Below are 18,165 nucleotides of genomic sequence, written 5' to 3' on the forward strand. Positions count from 1 at the left end.
ACCCACCCTCTCAGTCAGAGTGGAGACACTTCTGCTCTTGAGCTCTGGGTATACCACCTGGGCTCCAAACAGTGGCTGAGGCTGCTGTCACTGAAGGAGTCATGCAGGGACTCTCCAGGTTGGTGACAGGGTCCTGGGTACAGCCCTGGCACAAGGGAACAGTAGTCAGGCAGTGTGACGTTGCAGAGGATTCCTGGGCTACATGTCAGTGAACTCCCTGGGCTCCTGTTAATGTGCCTCTGCTTCTGGGTACTTGGATGCACAGATCAGGTTTTGGTCCAGACAGGCAGACCTCTACTGACCAGAGCAATGAAAGGGGAAAGGGATATTTGCAGTTTCCGTTCCTTCTTTCTCTCCTTTTCCCCTAGTACTCTGAGACTTTGAGAGAAGTAGAAACCCTGGATACAGTTTTTATTCAGCTGTAAGATGGGAGGAAAGAATGTCTACCTACTGTCAAATAAGGAAATGAGTTTTTGATGCTAGATATCCATGCCAGGAGTTTTAAGAAATAGGGATGAAAGCCAAAGGGCCGACTTGTGAGAACTATTTGAATCCATGCTTGCTTTTTTTTCTTTTTGTACTTATTCATTAAATTTTGGGGCCATGCTATACAGCATGGGCTTCCCTGGTGGCTCAGATGGTAAAGAATCCTCCTGCAATGTGGGAGACCTGGGTTTGATCCCTGGGTGGGGAAAATCCCCTGGAGAAGGGCACGGCAACCCACTCCAGTATTCTTGCCTGGACAATCCCATGGACAGAGGAGCCTGGTGGACTACAGTCCATGGGTCTCAAAGAGCTGGATATGACTAAGTGACTAAGCACAGCATATGGTATCTTAGTTCCAGGACCAGAAATTGAACCCACACCCCCTGAGTTGTAAGGGTGGAATCTTAACCACCAGACTGCCAAGGAAATTCCCCATCCATGCCTGCTTTTACTTGAAGAAGAATGGAGCCAGCAGGCAGACTTCCTTTCCATCCCTGCTACCCCACTGGCCTAGAGACTTCTTGCCTGGTCGTTTTCTAGAGACAGCTCTGCAATTTGCAGATGTCAGCTCTGAGCCTTCCCACAGTCTACCTTCCCACAACACCGCCACCCTGTGGGCTGGCAGCAGGCAACCTGACAAAGGGCTCTGTTTGTTGTTGTTCGGTCACTAAGCTGTGTCCAACTCTTTGCCACTCCATGAACTGCCTCATGCCAAGCTTACCTGTCCTCCACTATCTCCTGGAGTTTGCCGAAACTCATGTCCGTCAAGTCAATGATGCCCTGTCATTATACCCAAACACTCAGAATTTATCATATGAGGTTTGGGGGGAAGGGGAGCTAGTGAAGGTTTTGAGCATAGAGGTGAGGTATCAGTAAATTTTATCTCAGTAAAATTGAAGGTCAGGGTGTGCAAAATGATTTTGTTGAAGACCTTAACTTGAGAATTGTTTTCTCTACCAGTTTCCAGGAAGTCCACAGCTTTACCTCAGGCAAGGCTCTGCCCTGGGGCCCACAGTGTGCGGCCATGGCCAGTTGCCACTCTCTGATCCTCCTCGACGGGACCATCCAGGGAGATCCACTGGACCTCAAAATGTTTGAGGGCACCGCTTGGGTAAGGTGATTATTTCTTGGTTCAAATGAATGAGGAAAATGTGAAGACATATCCAGTACTCACTGGGAGTGCCTAGGCTTTCCTAACTTTGGTTGAAACCCAGAGAATCATAGCAGTATATGAATGAATGAAGGTCTGATCCTACCTGAATCTCCCAATCTCTGCTCCAAAACTCTACAAACCTTTGCAACATGATATAGGGGTCTACCACCAAATAAATTTGGGAACTGATATTTAAACAAAGATAATTTGATTTCTTGAGTATAGAATTTCTTTAATGTTAATGTATGGTGGTATATTGTGAATATTAAAGAGGGGATATAATATGCAGCATTTACTAAACCTGTTTCATCACAAAAACCTTGATAGGCCAAACCATAGCACAAACACCCTTGGAGAAACACTCACCAAAGCAGTGGTGTAAACACAGTAGCCACTAGCCACACTGGCTATTGAGCATTGAACAGTGGGTATGCAAATTAGGAACTGATTTTTAAATTTTAAATAATTGAAATAGCCACAATTGGTTGGTAGCTGCTGTATTATTAGTAGACAGTATAGGTCTTAAAAGTGTTAGTTGGCTTAGTCATGTCCCACTCTTTGCAACCCCACAGATTGTAGCCCCCAGGTTCCTCTGTCCAAGGAATTCTCCAGGCAAGAATACTGGAACGGGTTGCCATTTCCTTCTCCAGGGGACCTCCCAACCCAGCGAAAGGGTTTGACACCAGAATGGAGGCCCCTCAATCTGGGGGGTTCCATTTCCTCAGCTGAGTGTGAATGACAGCTGAAGGATATAAGGTCCTACTGGCAACTGTCAGGACAGGATGGGGAAAGTACACTCTAGCTTTCTGACCTCAAATCCAGAACAAAGATTCTGAATCATTACCTCCTATGTATTTGGATAACAATGACTCACTTCTGGAGCTTTGAAACTGTGAGCCTGAGTGAGCCAGGCATTGTAAAGTGTTCAAAGAATTGAGGGTACTCATTCATTCATTCATTAGTTAATTAACCACATTGTTCTTCCCTTCAAAAAAAAAAATGTTTTTTTCTAAAACTACTTACATGAAATGCAGAACAGCATTTAAACAGAGCTGTAAAGAAGTGAAAACAAACAACTGCAGGGACCTGCAGAACCCCTCGACAGAGTGTGTGCTCAGTCATGTTCTCTGACCCTTTGTGACCACTGGGACTAGAGCCCACCAGGATCCTCTGTCCATGGAATTTTCCACCAAGAATACTGGAGTGGCCTGCCATTTCCTACTCCAGAGGATCTTCCTGACATCCAACCCATGTCTCCTGCATTTTCTGCATCAGCAGGCAGATTCTTTACCACCTGGGAAGCCTGAAGGACAGTCACGAAGAGGCTAATTAAAAGATTATTGTAGGAAAATTGCGGATTTCTAGAGGCCAAAGTAATAAAAGGGGAAACCTGGCAAACAGGGAAATTTCTGATATCAGTAAGTAAAATTAGAGCATTTGCTGTGGAGAAATGCTTGATACTGCCTATTGGGGAAAAAAAAAAGCACAGCCTAAAAGTTGAGTTAGGTTTTATTTGACAGACAAAACTGAGGACTTAAGCCCAAGACTTAAGCATCTCAGATAATTCTAAGAGAGTGCGCTGAAGAGAGAAGAAGGGGTATGTAGCTAGGATACATGTATAGGATTTTTTGCAGCAAAGACAAGGTAGTTGGAATAAAAAAAATTACTGTTACTTAAAGAAAACCACACATTTCAAGTTAAGGAATTTAGTGCTTTATTTGTATGGGAAGATGCAAGAGTCTGGGCTCACTGAAATCTTTTCTTTGATATGCATCTCAGCTGTCTGGGGCTAGTGTCTTGTGTTTTCACTTTCTGAGTCTCCTCAGGGTGCACTGTTGGAGGTAGCTGTGCCCATAGGATATTCCTCTGCTCATAGGATATTTCTCCTCCAGGGGATCTTCCCGACTCAGGGATTGAACCCATGTCTCCTGCATCCCCTGCATTACAGGAAGAGTTTTTACCGCTGAGCCATTAGGCATCCTGAGTCTCCTCCTAAAGGTGCACTGTAGGAAGTGGCTGCTGGCAGGCAGAGTTTCCATCCCGAGTTCCCCCAGGGTTCACCATCCAGATGGCTGTAATGTGATGGCTTGATGGCTGCAACATTCTTTGTTTGCTAATATGGAAGGCAGTATTTTTTATTTGCAATATAAAGGCAAGACAGAAATCACTTTCCTGGATCTTAATGAAGAGGAATCAGTGTAATTATTATAAGCAAACAGCACCAACATCCTTACCAGCATCGCTGGTGCTGACACAGTAAGGAGTTCCACATGGTCATTATTACTCTATATGACTTCGATCCTGGTTCTAACACTGCTCCCTCTTCTCCAAAAGAGAAGGCTTCCTCTCTGTGTACAAGTGACCTACGAGTTGGGGTCTTATGTGGGGACATAAATCTTTAGTATTAGCTCTGTAAGAACTGTTTTTAAGACCAGTTGTATCCACTCCAAACAGAGCATAACAGTGCAAGATCGTTCACTGAGTTTAAAGCTGAATAAGTCTCTAGTTAAATATCTTTTGGGTATTAAGAAACTTTCACTAAGCATAAGGAGGAGTGAAAATGTTCTTATAGATTCTAAGAATATTAGAAACCATAAGAAATGTCAGAATATTTTTCCAAAGAAATTGAGATTTGGAGAAACAAAGTGATGTCCCCAAGGTTGAACAAGTGGTAGAGGAGAGACCAGATGTTGTCTCTTATTTTTTGACTTCTACTATTTATATTTATCTGACTGCCTTTCCCATATTTTAGCTAAATATTGGTTCTTCAGATGGTATAACTTATAGTGCTGTAACATCCAAAGAATACAAACTATTTTCAAATATGCTTTCTAATTTGCTAGCAGCTAACTTGTAACTCTGTAGCTAACTAGTTAGGCTAGTAGCATAGACGTAGCATAAAAAGTAGTTCAAGAGTCAATCCTCTGTCATCTGGGAGCTAATGTGCTCAGGTGTAATGGAGAATAGGTCTCTACCCTCATCCATTTATAAGACATACCTTTTAGGAAGAGCCAGTGGGCTGCGGTTAATGCTTCCTCCATCAATTATTGCTGGCTTCCCAGGTGGCTCAGAGGTAAGAATCTGCCTGCCAAAGCAGGAGATGCAGGAGACACGGGTTCAATCCCTGGATCAGGAAGATGCCCTGGGAAAGGAAATGGCAACCCACTCCAGTATTCTGGCCTGGGGAATCTCATGGACAGAGGAGCCTGGGAGGCCACAGTCCATAGGGCTTCAAAGAGGCGGACACGACTGAGCATGCATACACAATCAGTTACGACTGAAAATGTAATCACGATAATTCTGCTCTTTGACATTTTACAATAAGATCCTTAATATGAATCAAAACAACAAATTTGATAATGATGGTATTAAAATAATTGGCTTAGAAGAGGAAAAATGTAAAAGGGGTTTTGAAAAGATTAAAATGCTATGCAAATGAGGTGTTTCTTTCTTATTTTTCTCTAAGGAATCTTATGAATGTTTTCATTTGAAAGCAGATAATCGAAGATTGCAATGCAGACTACTGTGAACTTGGGATATCAGATTCAAATGTAATAATAAAGCCAGGACCAAAAGCCAGTCAGGTATAGTTTGCTTCTTTAAATTATATAAATCGTTCCCCTTAAAACTGGTGAAATTCCCCTGCCTTTTATATGTTTTTATATTCCTATTATTTTGTCTTATCCTAACTGTGTGTACAGTTGGTTTGCTCATTCCTTCATTCCTAAATTTGTTCGTTAGTTTATTCAACAAACACTCACAAAATACCTATGTATACTCAAGCTCTGTGCTAGGTGCTAAGAGATAAAGTGATTTCAAAACTAGACATGTTGTGTTCTGTGCTGGAGGAATACATGGACTGATAGAAAAATCAATACCAGTGCAAACAAATGCAATACAGTGCACCAAGTGCGAGAATAACGGCTGAAGAAAGAGCAGCAGGAGTCCAGAGGTGGGAGTGAGTAGCATTGCTGAGAGAGAAGTACCGCAGAGAAGGTGACCTATGAGCTTGGCCTGGAAGATGATTAGGATTTCTCAGGCCCCCAGGGGAAAGGGCTTTGTAGACCAGACAACTTGATGAGATGCGGCTAGAAAAATATCAATGTTGTGACAATATACCACCTCACGTCCCTGGGCTCACTGCAGAGTAAAGATTATTTGTTGGTGTACATCTGCTAAATCTTCCTTAATAGCTTCTTAAGCTCCTCTCTCTTTGTGCACTTAGAGTCCAGTGGAAGCCATCATCGTCCTGCGTCAGTTTCCATTTTCCTCCAGCCTGCAGAGGATGTCTGTGGTTGCTCAGCTGGCGGGGGAGGATCACTTCCATGTCTACATGAAGGGAGCCCCGGAGATGCTGGCTCGGTTCTGCAGACCTGAAACAGGTACTAACTGGCACTTCCCCCTTTTAGGAGGTGAAAATACTTAAAACTCAGACAGAGAAAACCAGCCTAAATCAATGAACATGGAGGTGGTTGTTTTCTAGGTAGGTGGCAAGTGGGCCCAGCAGATCTGCTAAGGCAGAGGTGATCATTTCAAAGCAGAGAAACAGAGAGTAAATATCAGACTCTGGTCTTGCCAGAAAAGCCCAACCACACTGTGGCATTAGAGAAGGAGATGTGAAACAAGCATCGGGACAAATCAGGAAACTACACGGGGGTCAGAGGACCAGGGACAGTGAGAATGAGTAGCGTTCAGAAGGAACCAAAGAGACAGGTCTGAACACCAGACTCATTCTCCAAACAGGGATGCTCTGTCACCCACCTCCTGGGAGCTGGAACCACTTATGGTGTCTCAGATCAGTGGGAGGAGAATATAAAAACAATAAATCTTTTAGGGGAAAAAAAAGTGATTAGAGTAAATTAGGTGGTATTAGAGCAAGGTAACTGATCATTTTCACAGCAATTTCATCTTTCTGGGCCAGATTTTAAGCTGATTTGTATTGTTTCTTCATCTTATAAACATGTACTCTCTAAGCTGCAATCCAGATTTGTAAGAATATTGCTGCATTCAAATGAGTTCATTTGGATAAAATTGGCCTTTTTTTCTCCTGATTTTCATCTATATTCTCCTTACAATTGCTGATAGCCATCAGCTTGTGCATAGAATTTTAAGAATTGGCAAATGATTGCTTTCACTTCTTTCTCTACTTGGAGTTGTTTTTTAAAAGAATTCCTTCTATTTTTCTGACATTGATCTTCCTCATAGCTCCCATTAACTCCATCCTTTACAGACTGTTGGTCTATAGTTGGCTGTTACTTTTTTTAGGTGTCATTTGCCACTGCTTATTTGTCTGGTCAGTCTAATTCTTCTTATTGTCCTAACTTCTGATCCTTGACATATGATAATATCATATTCAGTGATTTCTTTTTTCTTCTTGTGTTTAAGAAATAGAGTGTTAGCAGCTTCCTTGAAATAGATCACCTCCAGAATTATTGATATTTTAGAATTATAGAAAGTCTGTGCTGAGTGGGAGCATAGACATCTATAACCTCTTCATTTTATGGATGGGAAAATTGAGACGCAGAAGAGAGACTTAAAATGCCCAAGGTGAGAAAGCTAGCTGGCAGCACAGTGGAGACTAGAACCTAAGCTACTACACTTATTATGCTATTCTTTTCCCTAATATTTTTATATAACCATACATACATAAACGATACAAATTTTATAGACATATTAACCTTAGTTATGATTATCACATCGAAACACACAAAGGTTGGCACTGTGTCATCCATTATCTAAATTGGCAAACGTTTCTGCAAAGAGACAAGTAATAAATATTTTAGGCCTTGCAGGCTACACCATCTCTGGCTCAACTGCTCAACCCTGCCATTGTAACCTGAAAGCAGCCATAGGTAACAAACAAATGGGCATGGCTGTGTTCCAATAAAACTTTAATTACAAAAACAAGAATGGGATAGATTTGGCCTGCTGCTACTGCTAAGTCGCTTCAGTTGTGTCCAACTTTGTGCAACCCCAGGGACGGCAGCCCACCAGGCTCCCCCGTCCCTGGGATTCTCCAGGCAAGAACACTGGAGTGGGTTGCCATTTCCTTCTCCAATGCATGAAACTGAAAAGTGAAAGTGAAGTTGCTCAGTCGTGTCCGACTCTTAGCGACCCCATGGACTATAGCCCACCAGGCTCCTCCATCCATGGGATTTTCCAGGCAAGAGTACTGGAGTGGGGTGCCATTACCTTCTCCAGTACCTCATTTCATCTGGGTAGATGGTCCTGAGGTCTGTCTTTACTGAACTCAGCTAATGTATGTGACACCCAGTTGATGATCAGTACATCTTTGGCATTTTTTTCTGTTAGATTATAAGAAAAACATACTGATGAAGTTGTTTGTGGCCTTTAACTGAAGTTATAGTGTTCCTATTTTTTAAAATATTTTTTTAATGTGCACCATTTTTAAAGTCTTTGTTGAATTTGTTACAATAGTGCTTCTGTTTCATATTTCGATTTTTTTGGCGAGCGGCACATGGGATCTTAGCTCCCTGGCCAGGGACTGAACCCACACCCTCGGCCCCAAACATTGGAAGGTGAAGTCTTAACCATTGGACCACCAGGGAAATCCCCGTAGTGTTTCTATTAAAGCATTTTTATGGAGGGAAAGTTAAAACAAAGCACTGTGACTGTCCAGAATTTTGTTTAGGAGTTGAGCCACCTTTAGTGGGACCTGTGCTTACCTCTTTTCTCTCTTGGCAGTGCCCAAGAATTTCCCAAAGGAGCTAAGAAATTATACAGTGCAAGGCTTCCGTGTCATTGCCCTTGCCCACAAAGTCTTGAAGATGGAGAAGCTTTCAGAAGTGCAGAGTTTAACCAGGTAGGGAGCTCAGAAATTGGCACCAGGGCAGGCTCAGTGTGCGTGAAGAGAATGAGCCCTGGAGATGAATGGATGGAAGCCAAATCACCAGGAAACCTCTTAGAGATGGAGAATGACTCATCTAACGCCTTGCTTTAGAGAGGGGCAACTCTGAGCCACATTGGGGAGGACTTGCTCAAGCCACAGTGCAGGCTGGTGATGAACAAGGATGGCAGTTGAGATCTCCTGACTCTCAGATGTCACTGAGTTATCTCTGACCAATGTCCCATCATCCCACTCAAAACAACCAACCCCTCTTCACCATGGAGCATCATGTGGCTGACGGATTAGGGGTCCCCTAGAAAAATGGGGTTCAGAGAATACAGTTGTCACTTTGAATGACCTCCATAAATTTTTAGACTTGATTTCTTTCAGGAATCAGTAGTATACCCCCTCAAAGCTGTGAGTGCAAATTGAGTTCCTTATATGAAATAGAATTCAGTATTCTTTATTACATTCAAGAGGTAAGTTGTCTTCTGCAGAGGGTAATCTGTAAATTATTTTTTCTTTCTAAGTTTTGCAGTTCTTAAAGGTTGTTTTTGAATTGTTTATGACAAAAGAGTAAAGAAATACTGTGGCAAATTGAATAAGAGATCATGTACGTTACTCATCTTTGATTTTGTTTTGCTGACAGAGAGGTCCTCACTTAACACAATTTTTTAAAATTATCTGCCCATCTGCATAGATGTAATGTGTTACTATTTACAATAAGTCCATCTACTCTAATATAATCAATAATCACATCCCTTCCTTACACTGTGTCTATTTCCCCCAACTATAAGATGTGCTATTAGATGATCTCTAATGAGTCTTTCAGTCATGACATTTTAATCTTCTAAATAGAACCACAAAGCTCATTTTGAAATGGCACTCTCAGGTTTAGTATTCAAGGTGTCAGCTATTCTTGAGCAAACATAAAGACTCATAACATAGGATTTTGTAATTTTTCAAGATACAAATTTTAATGAAAGTTAAGATCATATGTGAAGACAAGATGTATTTTGCTTGAAGTGGAATGTAGCCACTACCCAGCTGCTATATATATGGATGTGAATGTGATATTCTCATTTAAAAACTACCAGTGAGATAGACATTATTATAAATATAACACAAAATGAGGATAAATGTGCTAGATTTCCAACCATCTCAGGTTTTCCCAAAGAATATCAGGAGACTATTTATCATGCTTCCTAGAATATAGTTATTATTTTCAAACAGGGTAAAAGAATAGGATTTTTTTTTAGAGTCAAATTATATTTAGGAGAGGTTTCCAATTAGGAAAATTAAAAATGTTTAAAAAGCTGGCATCATAATGAGGAAGTAGAAGAATTTCTTAGGATGGCTTAGGGAAAAAAAGACAAAAACAGAAGAAAATTCCTTAATAACACTCACCCTTTCACGAGTTTAGCCCATTTCTATTAAGCTTGGCTATTATTAGATGTCCCTCAAGGCACTGAGGATTCAGAAGTGAATAAAATCAAATCCTTGCCTTCTCAAGGCTTATATCCTACTTGGGGGAAACAAATAATAAAGTTAATCTATAACATATGGTCAGGCAGTGATAAATGCCCTGCAGGAAAAATAAAGCAGGTTAAAAGGATTTTTTAAATGACAGGAGGGTGGTACTTCACATAGGGTGATCAGGGAAGTCCTCCAAGGAGGTAACATTTGAACAGAGATCTGAGTAAAAGTAAGGGAGTAAGGCATACAGATATCCAGGGCAAAGCACTGCAGACAATAGGAACAGTGGATAATGCAAAGGCCTTGATGCAGGATTTTGCTGGAATGTTGTAGAATCCTGAGAGGCCCAAGTACCTGAAGCAGTGAACAAGGGAAGTCATAAAACAGAGATCCAAAATAGAATAAATTGATGAGAAGATTTTGGGATCTTTCTTTCAGTTCTAGTTAATAAGAACATTAATCCAATTTTTAATAGAAAGTCATGAAGCTAAATGATGGGAATTATAATATTCTCTGAGATCACAATGGCAGAATTCATATTTGATTATCTGAGTGTTCACCAACGTGCCTAATGTAAGATCTAAAGTAGTGATTTAGTGACTAGACTTTTGAATGGAGGATGTAGCTACTCACTCTCTACTCCAGAGAGATGTTTTCTTCAATGTATTCTTATCCAAGGATGAATTATTTCTTATCAAGAGATTCAACTCTATTCTTTCTCTTAAAGAAGTTTACTGACCATGTGATCATTTCCCTCCCAAGTCCTACTAACATAATAGAAAAGAAATAGTATCAAAGAAAACTAAAGAAGCAATACGTGTAGATGAGAGATTTCTACAAATTTCTATAAGTTGTAAAGTAACTGGAAGAGTGGTAGCTGAATCAGCAGGATAGAAGAAACTGTAGCCTACATCATGCCAGAGAGGGAGAGAGATTCCAAGAGTAAAGTTGGTTCACCCTGTAGAACCTGAGAGGATGAGCCTCTGGTATGTCATGTTCTATGGAAAGTAGGGGCTTCCCTGGTAGCTCAGCTGGTAAGGAATCCACCTGCAATGCAGGAGACCCTAGTTCAATCCCTGGGTTGGGAAGATTCCCCTGGAGAAGAGTTAAGCTACTCACTCCAGTATTCTTGGGCTTCCCTGGTGGCTCAGATGGTGAAGAATCCGCCTGCAGTGCAGGAGACTTAGGTTCGATTCCTGGGTTGGGAAGATCCCCTGGAGAAGGGAGTGGCAACTCACTCCAGTATTCTTGCCTGGAGAATCCCTATGGACAGAGGAGCCTGGTGGGCTACAGCCCATGGGGTCACAAAGAGTTGGATACAACTGAGCAACTGAGCACAGCACAGCTCATGGAAGGTGGACCCTGAACATGGGGGATGAGCTGAGAGCAGGCACAGAGATCGGTTCCCTAGGTCTCCCTCTCCTCCCGCTTCTTCTCCCTGCAATTGTAACTCCACTCTGCACAGAAAAAGGAACAATAGAGGATCAAGAAAGAGCTCTTGGCCCCCAAATTTACTTTCTAAAAAACACCTGAGATTTATTTTCGAGGAGAAGTCTCACATAACTAATGGAACACAGTTAGACTCCAAGCCTCCAATTTCAAATTCTGAAAACTAAATTCTTGACTGATGCCATTCATGTATTTACTGGAGGCAACAGATGGAGGCTGAAATAAATGATTCCATATTCAACTAGTACTATAATATCTGGTATTCAGTATGTACTTAATAAATGTCTACTAAACTAAAATGCTTACAAATTTAAAAATACATGCTTACATGTCAGATTATATACTTACAAATTTTAAACTGCTTATATGCTTACAAATTTAAAATATATATGACTAACAAAAAATTTTAAAAACCAACAGAAGAATTGGAAGATGAATACATTGTTTTAAAAGAATGGAGTTGAAAAACATGGAAAGAGCAGCTAAAAGACGTAGAAGTGGTCACATCTGAGAAGGAGAAGGAGGAAGGTGCTGTGAAGACAGGGGCTATAGGTTTTCTTTATTATGAACTTTTGGATTCTTTCTGATTTGTTAAACCTGTGCATGTATGACATTGATAAAACTTAGAAATTTTAAAAAGAAATAAATCCAAGTGTTGAGACTATATGGATATGCTTTAATATTGACTTTCTCCCAAACCCAAAGAGAACATGTGGAGTCCGAGTTAACATTTCTGGGACTTCTCATAATGGAGAATCGCTTGAAAAAGGAAACCAAACCAGTCTTGAAGGAGCTGAGTGAGGCCCGCATCAGGACTGTGATGATCACTGGTATGCATTTCTGGAAGCCTAACAAATTAAACCCATCCTAGGCATAAGCAAAAGACCATGTGAGCTGAGTGAGTTCCTGTGGCTGAGGCAGGAGGAACGATGCTTTGCCATCGAGATTGTTACCCTCTGCTCCAGTTACCTGGGAACTTGGGGAGCTCCCCTCAATGACTGTGAGCTTTGAAGGCAAGGGCCACGTCTCATTCTTTTTGCCTAAGGCCCTCTGTTCCTACCCAGGGTTTGTTCAGGGCCAATAGGCTCACAGCAGATATTGAAAGATAAGAACGGGGTTCTCATGAAGAACCCCAGTGAGACCTCTGTGTAAAGGGGTGAGACCGTCCTTCAGGGAGGTGGGGTAGGCATGGTTTGTGATGATTAAATTCAACATGGCTGATCCTAAGTGCTTTTTTTTTCTTTAACTTAATTGGAATCCAGATCCCAAGAATAGGTTTATGTTATCAGACCACGCCTATAACTTCACCACTGAAAATTGTCAGTCTCTTGAGGATGAGCTGTAAAGCACTTGAACATTTATTTACTCATTAGTGCATATTTTGGAAATATGTGATGTTCATGGACTTGATGCTAGGATGAAAGGGAGAGGTAGACATAATGTTTGACCACTAGGAACAGACAGGCTTGATAAAACATTATGAAAAAATGCAGAAAGTGTTAAATGCCCCCAAAGAGCACCAACAACACAGTATGGTCACTCAGAGGAGGGAGTGTTCAGTCCTGGATGCTGAGAGGTTTCTACACAAATCACGTCCACCTTCTTTGTCATCTAGGTGACAACCTTCAAACAGCCATTACCGTTGCAAAGAATTCTGAAATGATTCCTCGAGGGAGCCAAGTGATCCTTGTTGAAGCCAACGAACCTGAAGAGTTCGCCCCTGCTTCTGTGACCTGGCAGCTGGTGGAGAACCAGGAGAATGGGCCTGGAAAGAATGTGAGTGAATTTCAGAAAGCCCCTCCATGGACCGAGGCTGACGCAATACAGCCCTGACCCTGGGCAGCCCTCTCTCTCGGCATTAGAAGTCATCACAGTAGTAATCCCTCCCATCTGCCCAGAGTTTTACAGTTTGCAAAGCTTTTAGCATTTCCACTGACACTCCTCAGCCTTGACTTCATGTAGAAATTACCCAGAAGTGTTTTCAAGCTTCCAAGGCTAAAACTAGAGATTCAGTGAGAATCTCTGGGCTGGGAACTGAGTCCTTCGCCTAGTGATTCCAGTGTACAGATGTGGCTGAGACTCACTGATTCACATCATAGTTCCCATCTGACCCTCAGTTATCCTACACAGTTGAGCAAAGTATTCCTTTTACAAAAGAGACAACTGAGGCCTAGAGAGGTAAGCTTGCCACGACACATGCTGGTGAGCTGCAGAGCAGGGAATCAAGTTCGGTCTGTTTGATCCCTGCTCCCTTAATTCATGGTCATTTAGATTGTCCTGGACTGGTGAACTGACGTGAACAGATGTCAGGCTTCTCTAGGTAGCGAGTTTCCTGTGCACTTCCCCCAGGACGGCTCTTTCTTGTGAAGAGAATGGGCTGCAGCCTGACGTTTCATTACTAAATGGGTCGCCTCTGCCTTTGTGTGAATTCAAAGAGATGGTCCTCAGGGTGATAAACTACAAAAAGCTCCCTTCCTTCAGGCTGACCAGCCCTTCAGATTGTTCAGTGTCGAGTATTTCTTTGTGCAGCACGCAAGCTACACAGCTGTGTGGAGTGGCCCTGCCCCTACCCTGCGAAGAGGTGTGTTAACTTGGCTCAAATCCATTGTGTGGGTTGTGAAAGACGACAGCTCGCTCTCTGCTTTCAGTGGATTTCTGGTGCTGATTTCCTTCTAAACTCACTTGCCTCAGCAACTACATGTATTGCCTCAACTGCACTGTGTGACGAAACTCAGATCTTCACTAATTTTTTAAAAGTGCCTAACATATTTCAATAAAAATTAGTTTGCATGTACATATACAGATTTTTAAATAAGGATGGTATATTTTTTAAAATGTATTTTAATGAGGTATAGTTGATTTACAGTGTTGTTAGTTTCTGCTATATAGCAAAGTGATTCAGTTATACATATATACTCTTTTTTCATATTTTTCCATTATAATTTATTACAGAACACAGATTTTCATTAATTTTTAATAGAGTCCAAACACTTCCCTGGCAGGCCAGTGGTGAAGACTCTGTGCTCCCAGTGCAGGGGACATGGGTTCAGTCCCTGGTTGGGGAACTAAGATTCCAACTGCCATGCATAGTGCATCCAGAATAATAATAATAATAAGGTTCAGGGACACAAGGTGTAAGGGATCTGGGCACCTTGAGGGAAGTGTTGGCAGAGGTCAGGTTAGGCTCTGAAGAAAGGGTCTACTTATTTTACAGGGAAAAAATCCGGGCATGATTTCTGAATGAATGGTAAGAGATCTTAGGAAACAAAAGGTTGTATGAGGAGAAGAAACAGAAGAGAAGACTGTTTCCTCTTCTTCTCTGGAGTCACTCATTGGAACCTTGGAATGATTTCCTCAGTAGCCTGATACCAAACATATTATCTCCCAGACTAGGATCCAGAGCCTCATATTGCCAAAGTAATCTCTGTTCATTTAATTTTGGGGGAACATTTTGAGTGTCTTCTTTATATGAGTCTAAGTTCTGTGGGCAAATTCTACATTATATATTTGCTGGTCCTCACACTCTTACATAACTTGAATACACTTCCTTCCATAAAATGTAGGAAAACAGCAACATCCTTAAGAGCCAAGGTAGAAATAATGCCCTTTTGATTTTAGGACACCCACATCAACATTGGAAACAGTTCAGTGCCTGTTGAAGAAAAAGGGAGCTGTTACCATTTTGCAATGAGTGGGAAATCATACCAAGTGATACTGCAGCATTTCAACAGCTTGCTTCCAAAAGTAAGTACTGGAGAAATGACATGTTTCGTTTTGCTCCTCAAATTAGTGAGATAAAAAAGGGTAAGAGAACAGTGAAGGCGATGCTTAGCGAGGTTATCTCAGAATTAGGAAATAAACACCCTCACAGGGAGCACTGTCTCTTCAAGAGGTCTCCCTTCATCATTCCTCTTATACCACTCATCACACGTCCCTGGGCCCAAGGCCTCCTATTCAGAGCCTGAGGCTGGTGTTGCCCCTCGCCCCGCCCCCCGTGGCCAGTCCAATCCCAGTTTGCCTCTTCCCTGCCTCCCCAGCAGAGGGAACCTACAGATAGTCCCAAACACGCAGCCTGTCTTTTGGAATTTGCTTTTCTCTGAAAGCCACGAACTCATGTCAGGCTGAGCTCTATTCCCATTCCTGTCTGGATTCTTAAATTACAGCAGGAGGAAACAAAGGCTTTATGGTTTATTTTCAAAATCATTTGTTATCTTGTCGCTGTGTGTCTATTTTAAAATAGTGCTGTGCAGAGTGGTCCATTGGTGGGAAGGAAACAAGCGGAGCGGCAGCAGCCGTCTGTTAGCAGTGTCCTGAAAGTCCTGTCACCTTTCCAGTCGAGGACCATAGAGTCTAGACCCCACGGTGTCTAGAAAGCTGTTAGTGCAGTTCCTCATTGAAGAGATGGGAGAGCCTAAGGTCGTCACGGTCTGGGACAGAGCTGTAATAGAACCTTGATTCTCAACTCCCAATCTATTGCTCCTTCCTCTGCAATTGTGGAGATGGTGCTTAGTGAAAAGAACTGTAGTTGCCTAAGCATTTCTATCTTATATACTCCTCTGCTTTTCAGTTACTATTATTCATTAGAGCTTATCCCATCTTGGAAAAATGATTGGGAACAAAGTAACAGACTTGTGATGGAGAACCAAAAGTGAAAGTTAAATATTAAACTGTTAAATCCCCCTTTTGCCCTTTCCTAATATTTGGTCTGATGTTATATCACCCAATGCTATATTAAAATGGTGGCCAGGAGTAATTTTTCAAGCCTCTTCTTTTATTTTTTTTAATATAAATTTATTTATTTTAATTGGAGGCTAATTACTTTACAATATTGTATTGGTTTTGCCATACATCAACATGAATCCGCCATAGGTATACCCATGTTCCCCATCCTGAACCCCCCTTCCTCCTCCCTCCCCTTACCATAAAGTGTTCTTTGTTCTAATCTTATTTCAATTGTTATTTTTCTCTTTAGATTCTGGTGAATGGAACGATTTTTGCAAGAATGTCCCCTGGGCAGAAATCTAGCCTTGTTGAAGAATTTCAGAAATTAAAGTAGGTTTTAGTGCATGAAAGGAGGGTATATTTGTTATCAATTGCAGTGTAACAAATTATCCCCAAGACACAGTGGTTTAGAATAACACCATTTATTTTTTTTTACATTACTGTGGGTCAGGAATTCAGGTGTGCTTAGCTAAGTCTTCTGGCTCTAGGTCCCCTTCAAGGTGTCATCAGGTGTCGACCAGTCCCGCAGTCATCTCAGCACTTGGTGGGGAAGGATCTGCCACCAGCCTCACCCCAGGTGTCCTTGGCAAGATTCAGTTCCTTGTGGAAAGTTGGGCTAAGAGTCTAAATTTTGTACTCATTGTTGGGCACAAGCCACACTTGTTTCCTTGCCATGAGGTGATTTCAAAGGGATGCTCACAGAGTATCAGCTAGCTCCAGTGAGAGTTAGCAAGCAAAGAGGAGTCAGAGAGAGAAGAGAGATGACTATTTTTTATATCTTCATCTTAGAAATGACATCCTAAGCTGTCACTTTACTCCTTTCATTAGAAGCAAATCACTCGGTTGGTCCACACTCAAAGGAAGGCATTAGATAACCTCATGAATTCCAGAAGGTGGGCCATTTTAGAAGCTGTCTGCCCCAAAGAACATTCCTTCTGTGGCTGGTAGGGCTTATCATAAAGGAAGATCCCCCTGCTTGGATACAGAGACTAGAAACAACAGCATTCTGTACAGCTTAGAATGGGGGAAAAAATGAGGAAGCGTGTGAGTTATCACCTGGAATTATTTGAGATTGGTCCATTAGAAGATATGTAAACAATTTCAGATCTTCCAGGAAAGAGAAGAAATTATATTTTTACTGTTTTAGGTATAGAGGCAAAAATTAAAAAAAGGAAAAAGTTCTTTCATATCTCCTTCAAAAATACAGATGACCAAGTCACATGAAAGTGAAATGGTTCTTCTTGAGACCAGACCTACCTATTACTTGCTGGGAAGGTTACAGCTTCTGGACTCAGATTTCTAGAAAGTTAAGTAAGGAATGAAGAGTAGTAAAACTTTAAATAATTGCTGATAAGCAGTAGGTAAACTCAAGAGACTACTTTTGACTATTATTTTTTGTTGCCTAAGCATTCTTAGGGACATTTCCAAAACTGCCTATTAACTCCCATAATGCCTTGAGGCTGGGTTAGTAACCAGTGTCTAAAATGATTATTTTACTTACATGGTCATTATATGATATTGGCTGAAGAAAGTAATTTTGCCCTTCTCAAATACTTGAGAAATGTTGCCAACTTAAATGCTTACTTTTGAAAAGCTGTATTCCCCTAAAGAAAAATCAATTCGGGATGATATATGCTATCTCAGAATAAGTTATCCTCTCAATTTCCAGATCTTGCTCTTCATTCAGAATTTATTCTTTATTCAGACAACACTAGAAGATGTAAGATTCCTCCTGTGATATAAAGACTAAATATGTACTTTATGCCTGAAGAAAAGAAGCCATTTTCAGCAAATGTATAGTCTTGATGCGTACATCAGCACAAACAAATGTTTACCGTGTGATTTTCATATATACTTACCAAAGAGTAGTTTGAACCTACAAATTTGTTTACATTTGGCCATATTTGACCTATAAAGATGGCCATTTTTTATGTCAACTAATAATAAGGAAATTCTCTGAGAATTTCATTTTCCCCTATATTGTATCATTTCATGTGTTTCTGACAAGTTACCACTGAGCCTGTAGTAATAT

General features: G+C 41.3%; 1 protein-coding gene across 5 annotated transcripts in view; it reads left to right on the forward strand.

The window, feature by feature from the left end:
* The window catches only part of ATP13A5 (ATPase 13A5), a 116,261-nt gene that overhangs the window by 67,305 nt on the left and 30,791 nt on the right, over positions 1-18,165 (forward strand). For 4 of the 5 annotated variants that reach the window (XR_003510483.1, XM_027538253.1, XM_027538249.1 and 1 more), the window contains exons 14-21: positions 1,447-1,597; positions 5,134-5,223; positions 5,865-6,021; positions 8,345-8,462; positions 12,117-12,241; positions 13,027-13,187; positions 15,030-15,155; positions 16,384-16,463. Coding sequence is in view for 4 of the 5 variants with exons in the window: in XM_027538253.1 (XP_027394054.1) it covers positions 1,447-1,597; positions 5,134-5,223; positions 5,865-6,021; positions 8,345-8,462; positions 12,117-12,241; positions 13,027-13,187; positions 15,030-15,155; positions 16,384-16,463 (1,008 nt within the window). In the remaining variant the exon portion in view is untranslated. The remainder of the gene's footprint in view (positions 1-1,446; positions 1,598-5,133; positions 5,224-5,864; positions 6,022-8,344; positions 8,463-12,116; positions 12,242-13,026; positions 13,188-15,029; positions 15,156-16,383; positions 16,464-18,165) is intronic. The other variant, XM_027538248.1, reaches the window with a different exon arrangement.

Source organism: Bos indicus x Bos taurus, chromosome 1 (assembly GCF_003369695.1).
Source record: "Bos indicus x Bos taurus breed Angus x Brahman F1 hybrid chromosome 1, Bos_hybrid_MaternalHap_v2.0, whole genome shotgun sequence".
Classification (NCBI taxonomy): domain Eukaryota; kingdom Metazoa; phylum Chordata; class Mammalia; order Artiodactyla; family Bovidae; genus Bos; species Bos indicus x Bos taurus.